Source organism: Python bivittatus, unplaced genomic scaffold, assembly GCF_059951505.1.
Source record: "Python bivittatus isolate LINGU-HERP-01145 unplaced genomic scaffold, Pbiv_v1 ctg000400_np1212, whole genome shotgun sequence".
In the NCBI taxonomy this organism is placed as follows: domain Eukaryota; kingdom Metazoa; phylum Chordata; class Lepidosauria; order Squamata; family Pythonidae; genus Python; species Python bivittatus.
The window spans coordinates 506,236-524,751 of record NW_028277073.1 but is presented as its reverse complement, the minus strand read 5'-3'; the positions used below and the strand labels follow the sequence as shown (position 1 = coordinate 524,751).

The window sequence follows — 18,516 nt, the reverse complement described above, 5'->3', positions numbered from 1 at the left end:
ATGGGCTGCCACTCAGTTATAGCCCTTGAATTCTTTTGTATTTTCTCTGGAAAACTCTGATTTCTAGCCTGATAAAATAAGATTCAGAAAGAGAATTTGTATAGTTTGATTTAGCTGAGCATATCCATGTTTTTCCCATCTTGATTCTGTATCAATTTTTATATATACTGCCTGGCTTCATATATCATACACTAAATAGTCAGGCTGAGTGTACACTATGTATTGAGCCACAAACTAGCCAAATATATTTTAGCCTGAAGTGTTGTATGACCCCAACATGATGAAACTCATTTTCATGGCCCAAGACAAGACGTAAGGACAAGAACTCATCTGTCATCTGGCTCACCATACAGCGTGTCCATACAGTCTGAGGAGACCTCTGTCCAGAAAGCACGTACTAGGCATTGGTGTTTCTTACAGGTTCCTTTTGGGAAAACTTTTAGAGAAATTAGGGGCAATGGTCTCTTCTTCCTGAGATTAATTTGTGAGTGGCCTGGAGTTTGGACAGCTAGAATTGTTCAACCTCTTGCTTGGCCTAAGGTGTGCTGGGTCTGCAGAGGAAAAAGGGCCTATCTAGGCAGGCTGGAGGAGCTACTGTGAATGACAAGCACAATGTATTGATCGTTTTCTAAACTCGGCCCAGCCGATAGAAGGTAATTAATGACTCCATTTGCCTCTGTACCAACAAGAACAATTGAGTTTGAAATGGCAACAACTGGCAGTGATGTGAAAGCTCCCTATGGGAGGTATTGTGGAAAGAAGGTGACTGGCCCCAGTTGCTTGGGGACACACAGGAATGCATCCAAGGAGGAGAGGGCAAAAGGAAGGAGGCAGGAGCTGAGACAGACTGAAAGACCAGGATAAAAAGCATCAGTGAGACAATTTCAGAAATAAAAGATGCTTTGTAGCTGTGATCGCTGAAATAAAGGACACTCTTATATTCTCCGAAAAGAAGTGGATGCCAACTTAGGACATCCATTCAAGGTAGATTACCTTAACTGAAGACTTTAGCTGGTTCTCATAATATGCTAAGCTAAGATGGAGTTAACTAGTTTGTGGTCTGACATGCTGTGCAAACCAGTGTGATTAGTTGGTAGCTTGGTTTCTTGAGCTAGCAAATGAGGTAATTTAGTAGTCCATGGTTACATGAACAAGTCTTTGCTCTTTTCATTTGCAAATTCATAGAATTTGCTTGCTTTCTATTTGAATACCAGATAGACAGACAGGCCAACAGTTAGATAGATCTGCAAACCAAACCCCTATTGTCCAAAATCTCTTAATGTGCTTTTTTCAACTAACAACTGATTTATTTTTTATTTTTTCCCTTTCTTAATTTATCTTATTTACTTATTCATGTTTTCATTTATTTTAGTTATTTGTATGACTGCTCAACTCGTAAAATGTGATTCTGAAACAAAAAATTATCACATTTTACTGCTGTTATCACCACAAGGCTCTTACCTGTGCTCGAATGGATTCATTCTTTGTTTTCCTCCAGTGACACTTTAGGCATGTTTTCTGCTGCTTCATTTTCTGAAGCATCTCTGGGAATCCAGGATCCACAAGCAAAGAGAGTCTGCATATGTGTGATCCAATTCAAGGCTGTCACTGCCCCTGCATTCCAGGCAATGTCTAAGGCCTCTGAAAGCCACCAGGGTCTCTTTCTCTAAGCTACTCTCCCATTTTTGCCCAGAGGTCAAGTCTGGTGCCACATTCAAAGCACATATCCAAAAGGGGAACAGTCTCTTCTGTGCCCAATCAGGTTTCAATAATACACAGCAGGTTGACCTTCTCATCTGCTATCAAATCATGGATGAGGGAGGCCTTATTACATGTGGACCTGGCATTCAGTAGCAGCAGCCAAAAGCTTTCAGCTGCTCGGGCTACTGAGGATCTGAGGATCAAGTATTGGAAGGTAGAATGCCAAATCAGTATACTGAAAGCACACTCTCCAAGAGCAGCCCAACCCTGTCTCTTGCCACATCTCCCGCTGCCCATCACTACAGAGTGGTTATTGACTGACCCTCCTCTTCCACACCCTCTCCCCCCCAGAACAAAGGGCTCCCTCTCACACCTCAAACCCTGTTGAGTACCAAAAGAGGAGGATTCTGGAGCTGTTGACAAATGGAGCAAGTAGAACCATGTCCAGGTCTCCTGAGTCCTGTTGGAGGCCACAGGAAGTAAAATGACCACCACCTCCACGGAAGTCCTCATAGTAGCTGCAAGACATGGACTAGTCCTCCCAATGATCCACAGGCCCACTCCTGCTGCCACTCAGTGCTGCTGTGTGGATGTTCATACCCTCCAAAATACCAAGGGGTGGACATCTTCAGACTGTTGCTGCCACCACTCAGAAGGTTTAGTCAGACACACACCAACACCACTGCCACCCAGAAAAGAATGGTGGCCAGCTTCATTGCCACTGCAAGCACAGTGACACAGAATCTTGTTTTTTCCCTATATCCTTCTTTCCATTCCACTGGTTTACCCATCCCTTCCTCCTTTCATTTCATAATATATTACAATCTTTATTTAAAGACAACAATTTGATTTCTCTATAGTTTATCTCCTCCTACCATTGAACTGTCCTTTATACTCATGCTACTTCTTACAGTGTCAGTAATGTTATATATGTTGTATATCACTGTGTATGAGCATCTTGCCTTTTGTCTTTTTAAGCAGTGCCCCTCTCCCCAATCATATGGGCTCTATTAACAGATGTGTGTCTCAATGCTATTATTTATTATGTAGGAATAATACACAAATGTATATGGCCCCTACTCCCCACCTGGTCTGGACATTTGCTTTTAGATGTCTAACAGCTATTAGAGACTGCCATCACCCCACCCTGAGGCTTTTAGCCCTGTTCACACCCCTCAGGATGTATGTCTTAAATGTTAACCACAAAGCTCCATGTTATGATTTGGGAAGGGGATGAAATGAATTATTCCTGATTGCCACAAAGCAACTCACTCCACTTTCTGAATGGAGGCTGTGGCCTTGAAATGGAGAGCTGTCTGTCACTTGCTAAGCATGTCCATGTCCTGGTCAGAACCATTAATTTTCGTCAGTACCATTAATTTAATTTTGGTTGCAGAATTAAAGCATTAGCATCCTAACACAGAATGTTACCTGTTGCAGAATCTGAATACATTTGCTGCTTAAACTTTAATTTCCTGGTCTTCTGTTCTCTGAGTTTGCCCCTTCTTTTGATTTATTTATACTGCAGTCCTGAACATGTTGACCCAGAGGTGAATTTGTGCAAGTATGTAGGACTGCAGTCTTACCCTTTCCCACTTCTTCTTTCATCAGTTTGCCATCTTTCTCTGTCCGAGTCCTGTCATCACTGTGATCCTGAGTTTGTGCGCAGACCAGCAATAATCCCTGGGCAGAACTATCAGTGGGATATGATTGATCAATTGAATTCCCTGGCAGCTGAAAAATGTGGGATTAAATAGTGTATTATACACACAATGAGCTGAGACTTGATGTTCATTTCAAGTTCATTTTGCCAGCCCTCTGCCACAAGATCAGGCAATCAATAGGGGAGCAGATATCATATATCACTTCTCTCCATTCTAGGGAGAGCACCATAATCTCTTGCAAATTTAGAGTGACAGTCTTGTCAAGATCTGAGGGAACCTGAATAAATGAGGGAAAAGGGAGCTTACTGTGGCTTGAGAAAGCTCAGGTTTCTCTTGCCAACCAAGTCGTCATGTGTACATGGATATTTATGCACAGCCATCACTGTTGTATATACTAACGTGGCTACTGGGTAAAGTGTGTTAATTAGATCACAGTTCAGTTTACAGTGCCTAAAGTGAAGATGATTTAGGTTTTAGGTTCTTAGTAGGAAGAAAAAGTAAGCAGTTCAGTGTTCGTTATGTCATTCTCTCCAGTGCCATTTGAGTTGCACAGAAATTTTGGTGGATAGGAGGATATAAGGCAGAAACTGATTTCACTCTTCCCAAAAGACTGACACTGTGATAGTCACTTTTTAAAAGTAATTTTCAGATGCCCAAACATGATGAATTTCAGATATAGGGTGCTTTTACATAGGGAAAAGCATACATGTGGGGTGTTGATTTTCATGTGCCAACACTTTGCTGAATGTACACTGCATGTTGGGGGGAAGCTTGCTGGCATGTGAACATTGTGTCGGATAGCTAAGGCGGTTTGGCAGTTTGTATAAGCAATTCATCACAAATTCATAATGCTGAATTATCCCACTACTAAATTTGGGATTGAATCTGAGTCCCAGAGCTGTTGAGCCATCAACTGGTCAGCTAATCTCTGTGCCAAGGGATGGGAGACAATATTTCTCTTTCAAAGCAGAAAAATGCCCTGGCTGGCTGTGTTGATGTTTTACTCAAAATCTACAGTCTACTGGATGCCACTGGCTATTGTCACACCCAGAGTGGTGTTTTTCTTTTTTTAAGAAAGCTGACATTTGTGAAGCAGGGGCTAGAACATTAGCTGACATTAAAAGTTAAGCAAAAAGCAAGATTGAAAGAGAAGGATGAATGCTACTGAGAAAAATGGGTTGGATGAGCATGAAAGTGGCAACAGGATTAAGGAGAGAGAGAAAAAGAATCAGGATTTGAGCTATTCTGTTAGAATATTTTTAATGTACATTTATAGCAGAACAGTATTCTGGCTCGCAAAATGAGAAGACACATATATAGAAATAAATATATCAGTGTGATTACTAATATTCCAAATATGAAAATTCATCATTATTGGGAATGTCCTCTAGAATCAGAAAAGTATTGCATAAAGAACATTATCTTTTATTTGATTTTTTTCCTTATAACTACTTATTCCCCTTTGACAGTATTGTACAAGATAGTGATTTCCTTTCTGTCCCAGGTAGGTCTTACCCACAGGATACTTCTCTTCCTTTTCTGTTTCAGTGGTCTTGCAGTTATTCCACATAGCTGCCAGTGCTGGTGATTTCTGAATATGCATATACATAGATTCTTATTTGTCAATCCATATATCCCTTTGTGCATGTTTCTCTCCCTCCACACCCATGCAGCCAAATGTAAACATTTATTTGACTATTTATTTTATTTGAGTTTGACTCTCTCTGTCCTGTCTACATGTATTATCCTCTGAACAAAAAGAAAGCAAGCCTTGGGATATAGACAGAATTTGGGTGATTTTTCCCAGGGCACATGGTAATAATTTTTTCTTTAGGCCTTCACAAGGGAGAAGGGACACAACTGTGGAGGGAAATATGAAAATTGGTAATTTCCCAAATGCAACATTTGCATTTTAGAAAATATATTTTTCAGCTGTTCCAATGAAATAGCATGAGATATAGGTGAAGGAGGCAATATATCAAACTGTTGAACGTAGATTTTTTTTTCTTACTGCAAAAGTGTAAAGTTCACATTTGTCAATAAGTATCTTTAGCATTCTTACCCCCATTGCTCATATATATTTAGAGCATCATCTTTCTCCTATTGTTTTCATTTGCACTCTAGAGTTTCTTAATTTTCACTTTTCTTCTTACCTTCTGTCATCAAAAGCTACAAGCCATTTCAGTCTAGAAAAATTTGAATTGTTAAATAAAAATAAAAGTTTGCAATAATAATTACAGTACGAAAATAATAATTACAATACATCTCTTGCCTGTCTCGAACGAGGAAATTAAAGAATAACTTACCAAGTCTGCAAGTGACACACAGCTGGGGACAATGGCTACTAATTTTACAGGACAGAGGAAAGATTTAACAAGACCTAGGCAGGCTTGAAATTAATATGATGGAATTGAACAAAAAGAATTATAGAGTTTTATATCTGGGTAGGAAAAATGGAAGGCACAAGTATAGGCTGGGCATGGTTTGCCTGTAATGCATGTGAAAAAGATCTGGGTGTCTTGAAAAAACAAATATGAGCCAGGGAGTGTGATGTGTAAAAAGGCAAATTAATTATATTAACAAGAGCTTAACACCCAGGTAACAGGAAGAAATTGTTCCACTGCTCTCTGATCTTGTCAGTTCCACTTTAAATACTACATTCTTGGAGCACAGTTCAAAAAAGACAATGATAAATCGGTGCAAGTTCAGAGGAGGGCTACCAGGATGATGAGTGATCTGGAAACCAAGCTATATAAGGGATCCCCATGTTATCTGGGTATGTTTTGACTAACAAAGAGATATTATAGCAGTCTTCAAGTATGTTAAGGGTTGTTACAAAACTGGAAAACCAGAGTGGACTCATTCTCTATTGTCCTAGAAGACAGGGGTTAAAATTACAAGGAAGGAGGTTCATATCATCAGCCAGAAGAAAGCCATCCACTGATGAGGAGATTGATACAGCAATGGGGCGGAGATAAATCTGATGAGATGGCAAGTTTGGACAGGTGGTTGTTCTGCTTTTCCTGACCCTCCCAATAACTGTTCAGCAGGCTACGCACAGCAGTAGTCTTTCTGCCCAGAGAAAAAAAGAAAAAAAATGGCAGCAGTGGAGAGTGCCCAGTTATCTCAGGGGAGATGATGTGTCTGCATCAGCCTGAAGTGCCCAATGAGTGCTGGGCTGTTCCCGGCAACTAAGGGACACCTGACTATGCTGCCAGTAGAATATCAGCCAAACCAGTCCGGTCTAGCAGTTAAGGCACCAGGCTAGAAACCAGGAGACTGCGGGTTCAAGTCCTGCCTTAGGCATGAAAGCCAGCTGGGTGACTTTGGGCCAGTCCCCCTCTCTCAGCCCAACTCACCTCACAGGGTTGTTGTGGGGAAAATAGGAGGAGGAAGGAGTATTAGGTCTGTTTGCCGGCTCGAGTTATTTATAAAAATAATAAAGGTGGGATAAAAAAATCTTTTAAAAAAACAGTCCACATCCTAAAGCTACTGTGTACTAAGGGAGAAAATGCTACTGTAAACTGGAATAGTTAAGTACAATTTAAACCTGTTTCAATTGTGGGCTGGAGATGAGATGAAAGCAATGGTATGGCAATAAAGCAGAAAAAATTGGTCACAGGGCATGTACATATTGTGGTTCAATGCAAACAGGGAAAGGCTCGGAGCAAGAGAACAGGCAGCATTCCAGAGGGGAAGAATAGCTGGGCCAGAAGACATAGGGAAACTTCCCAAAAGTGAAGTCTTGGGCAGATGTCAGCCATATCCACTCTGACCCTTGGTCCTACTTTTCCATCTTGCCAAGCCAATAAGTCGTCTCTGGATGCAGGAACAGCAATTCAGAAAAAATCCTACAGGCAATACATGACTCAACAATTATGCCAGAAAAGCTGTTCAGGATTTGCTCTAGGATTTGTCCCTGGGTCAAAGGTTTCATTCATCCAGTGAGCTGAAGTCTGTATCCTTGAGATTTAGATTTAGTAGAACTCTTGGATTTTGAACATTTTGGATCAGTGGTCACAGCAAACAGCTTCCCCCTCCCTCTCTCCCCTTCCATTAGAGTGTTGGAAAAGGAAAAAAGCAGGAGGCTGCAGGCTTGTACTAATCAATATGTAATATTGTCCATGGTCTTATAAGTGATATTGTATTAGGTTACAGTATATAATGCAGTATTGATTATATCATATTGCATAATCACATATAAACAGAAATGTAGAATAGTCAGGAAGACCAAAACAGAGTAGTAAACTTGAGGGATATATGATCTGCATTCTGAGAATTTCCTTTGGTTGCAACATAAAAAACAGTCTGCTGTTTGAAGGAGAAGACATATGTTTCCTTCATAATGCAGTTACCTTCTTCTACCCCTCAGTGGTAAGGCTAGGACATTTTTAAATCTCTGGATTCCAGCTACATAATGGGCACAGCAAGACTAAACTGCAGAGACTTAACATGTTAAATATGTTTTCATATTCACTATTAAGAGAATATGGAGCAGTTTCTTCTCTTTTACAGATGTGCCATATTTCTCTGGTAAAAATGGGAAACTGCAACACCTTGAGCCCAAGGCAAGAATAATGCAAATTAGGTGGCATGTACACTTAATAATTTCTGCCCTGCAAAAGTTTCATTTTGTGTGGCTAAAAATGTTATTAAGAAGTCTTGCACTTGGAATCTATATAACACAAGTTTTGTATTAGTATTGTGGTGCTACATACACAGAACAGTCTAGCTAGTGAGACTGCACACGTGCTCATATGGGGTATAAGTAGGCTAACATCTTGAGTTAACGCGAATAGGTTTTTGAATCACTCTCTCAGAGTATGTCTTATCTTGGGTTAGTTAGTTAGTTAGTTAGTTAGTTAGTTATTTGGCTTTTCCCAGCCCATCTCCCCCCAGTGGGGGACTCTGGGCAGTTTACAACAATTAAAACAAATAAATACATAATTAAAATTTATAAAAAGAGAAAAGCACATTTACCCAAAATGGAAGGAGGAGAAAAAAAATCCAAGAGGCCGATGGAAGCAACACCAGGCCACTAGGGGGCTATCCAACCCCATTTCTGATTACCTCCCTCCCTGCCCCAGGCCACGTGGCAGAGCCAGGTCTTCAAATCCCTCCGAAAGGCCGGGAGTGAGGGGGCCTGTCTCACCTCTGGGGGCAAGATGTTCCAAAGGGTGGGGGCTACAGCAGAGAACACCCACCTTCTGGACCCCACTAGTCGGAGTTCTTTTGCCGAGGGGGTCCGGAGCATGCCCTCTCTGAGAGATCGGGTGGGTTGAAATCGTGGGGGCGAGGCGGTCCCTCAGGTAGCCTGGTCCCATGCCATGTAGGGCTTTAAAGGTGATAACCAACACCTTGAATTGGACCCGGAAGCAAACCGGTATCCAATGCAGCTCACGAAGCAAAGGTGTTATATGGGTCCTTCTTTGGACCCCAAAAATAGCTCGTGCAATATGGGTGTGCAACTATTGTACAAGAGCTGCTCCTGTTGAAAAGTGGAGATATTTCTCTTTCAAAGGCTAGTGAAAGCAATGGCATCGTACAGGGAATGCCAAGATGCTTTCTTTTAAAGGGTACGCATTGTAACCTGCATAAAGGTTTATCTCAAATAGTAGTTATTAATTGCCCCACCCTTGGATTTATTTATTTGTTTGTACTGCCTATGGTAGATATATATTTTTAGCAGTGGAAACTTGCCAAACAAACATTCACCACTAGGTTATAATTCCTTGCAGCCAAAATATACCAATCGATGTACAGCACAATCTCTAAGTTAAATATCACCCCCAAGGGAATAAGTGTGGTGTTAAAGCTGACATTTTTTCTTTAAAAGGGAAAAGTTGTATAAGCATCTTGGATATGGGTCTGGGATGGAAGGAAGGATCAGTTAATTCCTAGATTTCCAGAAATTGAATGAGGCCACTGGATGTTTTTAGCAAAAGAAAAGCCATGTTAATGCCCTCTTATGTCTTCCTATGTCTCACAGAAGTATCTGAGGGCTCGGTCCCCAATGGTGATTCCCAGAGCAGTGTGGATAGTTTGCGGAAGCACCTTCGTGCCGACACTTTCACACAACAGCAGCTGGAAGCATTAGATCGGGTCTTCGAGCGGCCTTCTTACCCTGATGTCTTTCAAGCATCAGAGCACATCAAATCTGAGCAGGTGGGACCCCTGTCTGGGAGAACAAAGCTGGTGGGATCCTGGCAACTGCAACAGATAATTGTTGGTTCACTTCTCTGCTCTTGTACTTGCCTTATGCTCTAGAAGGGTCTCCAATACAAATTTTAACAACCATTCCTTCCAGGGAAGAAGCAGTTGTGTGAGGGGCCAAATTCTTTAAAGAATTCTTAAAAAATGAAACTACCACTCCAAGGACTGGGGGTGGGGACTATGATGATTAAACTTGAATAAAGCTGATTTGTAATGTAAATGTGCCCTCTATTGTGCAAGGCTTGTGCAAAAAGTTGTTCACTTTTATATGGCATACAGCATATAAATTTGTAATTTTGACATGTTTTGGAAGTTCATGTAGAAAACAGTATCTTCAGCACTTACAAATCACTGATAGGCAAAGAGAAGGTATGGGAGTTTATAGCATGAGTGTTTGCACAAGTTGATATATTTATGTATCATTTGTTTTCCTGATTCTTTCCATGCATTTGTGCAAAACATATCTGCATGTGTACCATATCCCATGAGAGCACCTTAGAATTTCTTCTGCATTTCTTTTTTATTTGCTTTTCTTGTTGAAAGTGGTCAAGAAGAAGGTGGGGCTTTTTCCAGTTTCACATCACTCTGTAGCCTTCCTGGTTGGCTTTCCTAAGAGGAGCTCCCTCAGGATGTCTTCCTTTAGGCAGGGAGGCTGTAAATCTTTGGAGAGAGGATTGCATGATGAAAAGCAGAACACACAGAGCTCCTTGGCACCTTACCACCTAGGTAAGTGCTGGAAGCACTGAACTCCAACCAAAAACCTTTTGAATGGAGCTTGTTTTCCATCCAATCAAATAAGAATTGTTGAAAAAAGGGTAGAAGAAACGTTTGGCTCAGCAAAATTTTAAACCTCAAGAACTTTTACAGAGTATGCCAAAAGCCATCTACAATTCATGTCCACACACATATCTCTTTAGATACATACAGATTTAAAGTAAACCATTGCCGGCAAATATACCCACCTATCTACACTACTAAGTATTTCTACACAGACACAGCATCCATGTCATTGTTTAAGAATTTGAAAATACACCTAGGTATATATCCACAGAAATGTGCACCTGTGTGCTGTATTTTACTGTAAATAATCTATTACTTACCTGGGACACCAACATAAGTATGTGATGAGGTTGATTAAATTAGGTTGCTACACCTACAAGACAGTGTATTTGTCTTATACTGGTTTATCCAAGTACAAGGTCCAGCAGCAGATTCCACAGTTGTACAGAACTTAAAAAGAATGATCTTCTCAGTGACACTCTCCTCTCTCTGGAGCAGCTTGGCCCAAGGTCAGATGTGCCTTCTTGTAAAATGGTAAATACAGTGCACCAAAAGACAGCATTCAGATAGGAGGTCCTCCTAAAGGCAGCAGTAGTTTTTATTAACAATATTTAAAGGTTCTAATTGCTTATTGTTTTCATTATGTTTATGGATATGTAAATGTACAATGTATGGTTTATACATTGTAAGCCTCCTAGAGTCATGAGAATAGGGATATGGAAGGGAAGGAAAAGTTTGAAAACTGGTCCTTGAAATAAACTTTATATATATTTATGTATGCTGCTTTTCAAAGAGCATTTGCATGAAATGTTACAGTAAAGAAATGTTTAATACATTAGACTTCCTATACTCTATAACTTATCCATTTTTTAAATTTAAAAATTACCTTAGAATTGCACATCATACAGTTACTATAAGAGTCTCTTAATTCTCCTATTGTTCTTGTATATAACAATAAACAATGTGACTGATTAACTTGAAATAAAACTTACCATAAAGGAATAAACTTAAGCTTAAACTTTAAACTGAAAGGATGCTGAAGTTGAACTGAGTATATTATTTTGATTTAACAGTTTATAAAAAAAACTTCAGAGTTGTCTACTGAAGAGAATATCTTGTGCTTTCTCAAATGCTTGAATGAAGATGCCCTGATAACAGAAGAGAATCCAGGAAGGAATCCAGTAACACATACTATACTATAAACTTTTACCCTCCCTATTTTTTCTGTTCAGCCCAAGCCAGAAGGAATCAGGCCTTTTCCCATTGGTTGGTATCAAACCCAAGCTTTGCTCTGAAAAGGCCATCTGCATTTCTGTCTCCCCGACTTGCTGTTTATCTCCAAAGTGATTTGTCTTCACACAAAAATCAAAAGCTTTAAATCCCACCCAAAGCAGTAAACCAACTACTAAAGTCAAAGCTGGCTTTGGGTTTCTGCTATCCCTGAGTCCCTGAGTTTATTACAATGAATAACCTTTATTTACTTTCATTAGACTATTAAACACCAGCCCAGTCATTCTTCCCCCAGAAACTCTGAATGGGGCCCATAAAACAAATCCAAAGCCTAATTGAGTTCATTTTAATTTCTCTCCAATCACAGCGAATTACTCCAGTGATAAATCAGGGGCTAGCCTCACCCCCAACAGAAAGCCTAATTTGCAGCTAATTACAAAACTGATTTCTACAGAAAGATCAATACAAGAAGGAATTGGAAATGACTAGGCAATCGTGGCTGGCCAGGGAGGAGGGAAGCAGGAGGAAAGTAGCTCATAAGGAACTAGCATGAGAAGTAGGGACAGGGAAAAAAAAGACCACAAAGCAGAGAGAGAGAGAGAGAGCGAGCAGAAAATCAGTTTTAATTTAATGTAATATTAATCAGAACAACTTTTCCTGCTTTTTTAATTGTCTCTCTGGTTCCTGCGTCTGGTTTGGAGGCTACCACAATAAAAAGGCAATTACCAGTGCCTCTTGGACAGGACATCCTTTCAGATGCAATGAATTTTCCCCCTCCCATCCTTCTGTTAGCCATGTGGCCTGCCCCCACCCCAATTTCATACCCCAATGCACAAGGGTTGGGGAAAAAAGAAAAGAGGCTTTTAAAAAAAAAGATCCCAAGAGTGGGTTGGAGAATACTTTTCACATTGCAAACACTACAGATAACCTCTTCTGTTCAGACAAGAACTTTAATCCACCATATGAAGTCACCTTCCATTCTGCAGAGAGAAAAATCAAGATTTTCACATTTTCTTTGAAAAAATAAGTCAGTTATCCAATCTGATATCCCATATTTTATCTAGGGTGGCTGCCTGCTGGGAACTCCAGATTAATCTGGCTCCTGAGGGAGGGAACTTGCATTCATAGGAAAGATGGCGGCTCTGGCCAAATCTCGCTCTTCATTTGCTTTCTTTGTCTCTTCTTTGCTTCCATCTGTGCAAGGACTGCATTGTACCTCTTCCCAACCTTAACTCCCCTCCATCTGCCTACTGTTCCCTTCCTTCCAGCCCATCAGTTAGAGAGCTTTCTTTTCTCTCCTCCCTAGGGTAATGAGTATTCCCTCCCAGCTCTGACCCCTGGTCTTGATGAAGTCAAGTCAAGTCTATCCACCTCTGCTAACCCAGACCTGGGGAACAACGTGTCAGGACCCCAGACATACCCTGTAGTGACTGGTAAGTGATATGCCCACTGGTGAGAGGCTATAGCTTTGCTTTATCATTATTCCCATTTTGCTTGATAAGCATGTTCCCAAAACAGAGAGGGAGGGAGGGAGGATGGATGGATGGACAAACAGTAGGGAGGGGGAAGGCAACATTGGAATCAATAACTTCCAGGTTTAAACCAACTGGCAAATCTGTTTCTCTGAAGCGTTTACTAAACCCACAAGTTGAATCTCCTGAGAAATGTTAAATTAAAATATTTAATTTAAGCACTTGAATGTTTTAAATATCGTTGATACCATCGTCAACCCACAATTAAATCAACACTAAATCAGAAGTCCAGTACAGAAGCTTATTCAAGGCATAGCTTATACAAACCAAAGTCTTAATCATCCATCAAAATATGGTAATCTGTGGACCTAAAACACTTCCCTGGGAAAAAGGCTCAGGAATTATAACTGAGAAAGCCATACTCTGTAGAGTGACTAGCTTTGTTTCAGATGGTAGAGCACTTGGATCCCTGTCTAATTTGATCTATGTAATAATAGTGGGAGGAGCTTTACTGGGATATATGTTCCCAAAGGTATTCATCTTACTTTACAATGGAATTTACATGAGTTTACATGAATTTTGGCCAAAAGTTTGCTAGTACTATATAGTGTTTTAATACAACTATGATGTGTTATTTAATGGTCAGTAGTAATTTATGAATTGAGCAACCTATTTTAAACTGGATACAAATTCTATATATTCTCAGAATGGCCTCTCAGTTTAGCTACAGAATGGAATGGCTGCTCCAATTTTTTTTTTAAATGTTTTATGAGCTAGAAGTATCATACATGGTTTATACGTAACTGTCACCAGCGTACCTAGAGCACATCTTCATAAATCCACTGACAGTTTCTCCAGATGGTTTCATATTGACTAAGGGCAATCAGACATGAATCAGGAATAGAGATTTTCACATGTTAGTATCATATATAACAGGGCAGGATTCAGTCAGAACAGCAACACCTGATATGTTAAAAATGAGTGACTTCTGGCATCCCTAGACATAATAGCCTTACTAAGAAATTATTAATAATTTATTTATTAATGATTAATTTAAAAGTCCTGTCCTTTTAATTACAAAGATAAGCATCTCCTGTTAGAAACAGAACAATCTTAAATGAGGTAGAACCTAGGTTTCTGCTAGCAATAGGCCACAAAAGTTACAATTTCCAGCATAGGGACCATCTCGAGAGGTTCCAATCTGCTCTGTCTCGATGCTGCAAAAAAGGGAGGGCAGGGCAGTTCAGGCATAGGCTGGATTTCCTTCTCCAAAACCCTACATTTTAGAAAATAAGGATTCAGGGGAGAATCCAATCCTTCATTAGAATAATTTCCCCATTGCTGTTTTCATTTGTCACTGGACTTAGTAGAAAAATGACCAATATGACTACCTTTCAGACTTGGAAAAAAGGCTGCGTATTTTTTAAGGATAATTTCCCATGTTGCAATGTAAAATCACTGGCATTTTCTGATTTTGTGTGTGTGTGTGTGTGTGTGTGTGTGTGTGTGTGTGTATGCAAGAGGTAGGTGAGGAACAATATTTATGCAAACATAATGTGATTCTCCCCCCCCCCTTTTTTTTCCTACTATGCCTTCAAATGTATAGGAAAAGTTTTGGACTTTAGCAAGGGGTTACATATTCTCACATTTCCTAAATGGATACATGGTCATCTGTACTAATAACTGCAATAACTACTCAGATACTTCTGAGATGTACGTAGGGATTTTTTAAAAGAGATATCCTGCTTTGTCATAATTTTTAGATTAAATGACATTTATTGATGTACTTAAAAGATGTAAACTGCTTGTCACCAATTTTTGTTGTTTGTAAACCATTTATGTCTTGACATATTTGAGGTTTTTCACTGGGAAATTGTTCTGCATTATGCTATCTCTGAAGACATGTTAGTGTATGCACTGTGTGGTGAAGGTACTACATTCCTATATAAATATGTGTGGGTATGATCAATTATATTTTTAACATTAAAGTGAATGTGGAAAGTAATGACAAAGTCCTACACTTTAAACATATTTCTAGTTTTCATTCAAAACAGTGCTAAATTTTAATATACAAAGAATCCATATAAGACCTGACTTCAGAAAGCCCTAGTTGGTCACTGTATAGTTGTCCAGTCTTTCCTTCAACTCATCAAAATGGCCATGGAGGGCAGCGCGTAGCAATCAGAGGGGAGTGGGGATGTCCACCATAGCCAATGGGGGCCAAATCTCAGCTCCTAACCACACCATCATGCACTTCATTGACAAACATCCTAGATCATGCCCATGGCAAAAAGTTGCATCAGGAGAAGAGGAAAAACACTACTTTTAAATTGGGAAAGCTAAAGAGCTGCAACTGTTGGGGGCTGGAGATAGGACAAAGGTAACATCATAAAGCCATGTCATTCAAAAATAGCTAACAGGGCAGGATTAAAGGAACATGAAGATGAGCCTAGATTCTCTTTTTCTTCCATTGTTTGTCTTCCTCATGGAGACTGTCTTTTTCTTTTTTTTATTATACATTTAGACAATACATAAAAAGACAGAAAAAAGAAAAATACAAATGAATAAACAAGGAATTTAAAAATGTAGAGATTATAATTATCCAGTATATTATTAATTATGAATAACTGAATATATTATTTTGTTTTAAAAGATTAGAAATTGCTATTAAGCTCTAAGCTAATCACAAATATCAAGAACCATGGTAAACACAGTATAAATCACCAAATAAGTTTATATGCTACAGTAAATTCAGTCCTTGTTGCTAAGAATCTGTCATAATTTGGGTATCTTGAAAAATTAAGATATGGCTTCTATGCGTAGAGAAACCCAAATTTTGGATGTGGTACAAATCCATGTATTAATTTGTAGTTGAGGAATGGTTTTTAGTTTCAACTGAATTCGATATTAGATAGCCGTGATGGGTGTAAATCTCCTGAAGAATTATAATCCTCTGGATTCACCCCTTAGGCACAGCCCTCAGGGGAAAATAGCTGTTCTGCCCAATTTTTGGCACTCAACAGCCAAAAATAATTCCTTGTACAGTTAAGAAGGAGAAAGAGACAATCAGTCTCTCTGCTGTGAAAACCACCACCTTGGAAAAAAAATCAACCTTGATTTTTTTTTTTTTAATGATTACTACAAGCTTGCACTTCCTGTAATTGTATGCCATGTATATTTCAGGCAGGAACATAAACATGCCATGATACTGCAGGTCACAATTGCAAACTCTTGTCCATTATTTTCATGTTGGTTTCTTAAGGCATAACCAGCAAAAAGTCTTATATTTCCTCTTGTTCCCTTCTTAGGTTCCCAGGTTAGCCAACTACAACTCTTAATTTAAAGGAAAAATGTCATAGAATCATAGGGTTGGAAGGGACCTTGGTGGTCTTCTAATCCAACCCCCTGACCAAGGCAGGAGTCCTCATACCATCTCAGACAAATTGTTGTCCAATCTTTTCTTGAAAACCTCCAGCGATAAAGCACCCACAGCTTTGGGAGGTTTATTAAGTTAAACGTACCTAGTTCTTTTAGCCGTTCTTCATAGGATTTAGCCTCCAGACTCCTTATCATCTTTGTTGCTGTTCTCTGCATTCTTTCTAGGGCCTCAGCATCTTTTTTGTATTGTGGGAATCAGAACTGGATGCAGTATTCCAAATGTGGCCTCACCAGTGCAGTATAGTCACTTCTCTTGATCTTGATACTATCCCTCTGTTGATGCAGCCCGGAACTGCATTGGCTTTTTTGACAGCTGCAGCACACTGCTGATTCATGCTTGTGGTCCACCAGGACATCTAGATCCCTCTCATAGGGACTACTGTTGAGCCAGGTACTGCCTATCCTGTACCTGTGCATCTGGTTTTTCCTGCCTAAGTGCAGGACCTTACTTTTCTCTCCACTGAACTGCATCTTGTTGGATAGGGCCCAATGCTCAAGTCTGTCAAGATCCTTCTGAATCTATCTTCCAAAGTGTTAGCAATTCCCCCCAGCTTTGTGTCATCCACAAATTTGATGAGCACTCCTTCAATCCCCTCACCTAGGTCATTTATGAAGATGTTGAAGAGCATTGGACCCAAGACCGAACCTTGAGGCACCCCACTCCATATTTCCCTCCACGTAGATGTAGTTCCATTAAGGACCACACGCTGAGTGCAGTTGGTCAGCGAACTGCAAATCCATCTGGCAGTGGTACTATCTATCCCACATTGTTCTATCTTGCCATGAAGTAGGCTGTGGTCTACTTTATCAAATGCCTTATTAAAATCTAAGTATACTATTTCCACAGCATTTCCTTGGCCCACTAATTTAGTCACTTTATCAAAGAAGGCAATAAGATTTGTTTGGCATGACCTGTTCTTAACAAACCCATGCTGGCTTCTAGTAATCACCTTGTTCATTTCTAGGTGCTCACAAACCCACTGCTTGATTACCATTTCCAGGATTTTCCAGGATTTTGTTAGAGATTATCCCACCAAAAATTCAAAGAAAACAAAAAAAAAGGATTTACCTTTTCCAGGATTTTGTTAGAGATTATCCCACCAAATACCCTAGCTAATTCCTGTCTGCACTCTCTGATCACTTTTTCAGTACAGGTAGTCCCTGAGTTAAGAATGCCTGAGTTACAGACGATCCATAATTACACAAGCTATGAAAAGGGTAACACTGCCATATATCAGAAACATCTCAGAAACAACCAACAGACTATTACAACCACATGGCATCTCTGTAGCACACAAACCAACTAAAGCCCTCCAAAGCACCTTAAGTAAACCAAAAGACCCACTAGCCCAAGAAGAAAAAACAGGAGTCATCTACAACATACAGTGTCAGGCTGTAACAACCATTATGTAGGACAGACAGGCAGAAGGCTAGCAGAGCACATCCATGAACACCAATTAGCAGTCAGAAGACACGATGAAAACTCCTTAATCTCACAACACATGGACAGACAACCATAGTTTCAACTGGGAAACTGTTAGCATCGTAGACCAAGCTAAATCCAAAAATGTGAGGGAATTCCTGGAAGCTTGGTATTCAGACAAGACAGCCATCAACAGGCACATAGAGATAAACAACTGGCAGGGCATGCCACTGTATATAAACAGAGAGAAAACCCCATTCCATTCTAGCACTGAAGATGTTACATAGCCAAGTAACGAACGTTGCAAGAAAACAACCAAGCTCAGAGCTCCACAGTTCAACCCTGAGCCAAACATGTTGTCTTCTGTTGGACCCATAGTTAAGAACGGAGCCTATTGAAGCAAAACTCAAGTTAAATACACAATGATTCGAGCTAAATATACAATGGTTCAAGTTCATTACACAATACTACTAATACATTATTATACAATAATACTCTTCCAGCTTACATACAAATTCAAGTTAAGGACAAACCTTGGAAATGGAAATCATTATTAAACTGGGGACTACCTGTACTGTGAGCTTGCTCCATGAAA

At 39.8% G+C, this 18,516-nt stretch overlaps 1 protein-coding gene across 1 annotated transcript in view; it reads left to right on the top strand.

The window, feature by feature from the left end:
* Nucleotides 1-18,516, top strand: part of PAX2 (paired box 2) — a 151,713-nt gene that overhangs the window by 107,522 nt on the left and 25,675 nt on the right. Inside the window, exons 6-7 of the mRNA XM_025169493.2 lie at nt 9,355-9,530; nt 12,895-13,021. Of these exons, the coding sequence (XP_025025261.2) occupies nt 9,355-9,530; nt 12,895-13,021 (303 nt within the window). The remainder of the gene's footprint in view (nt 1-9,354; nt 9,531-12,894; nt 13,022-18,516) is intronic.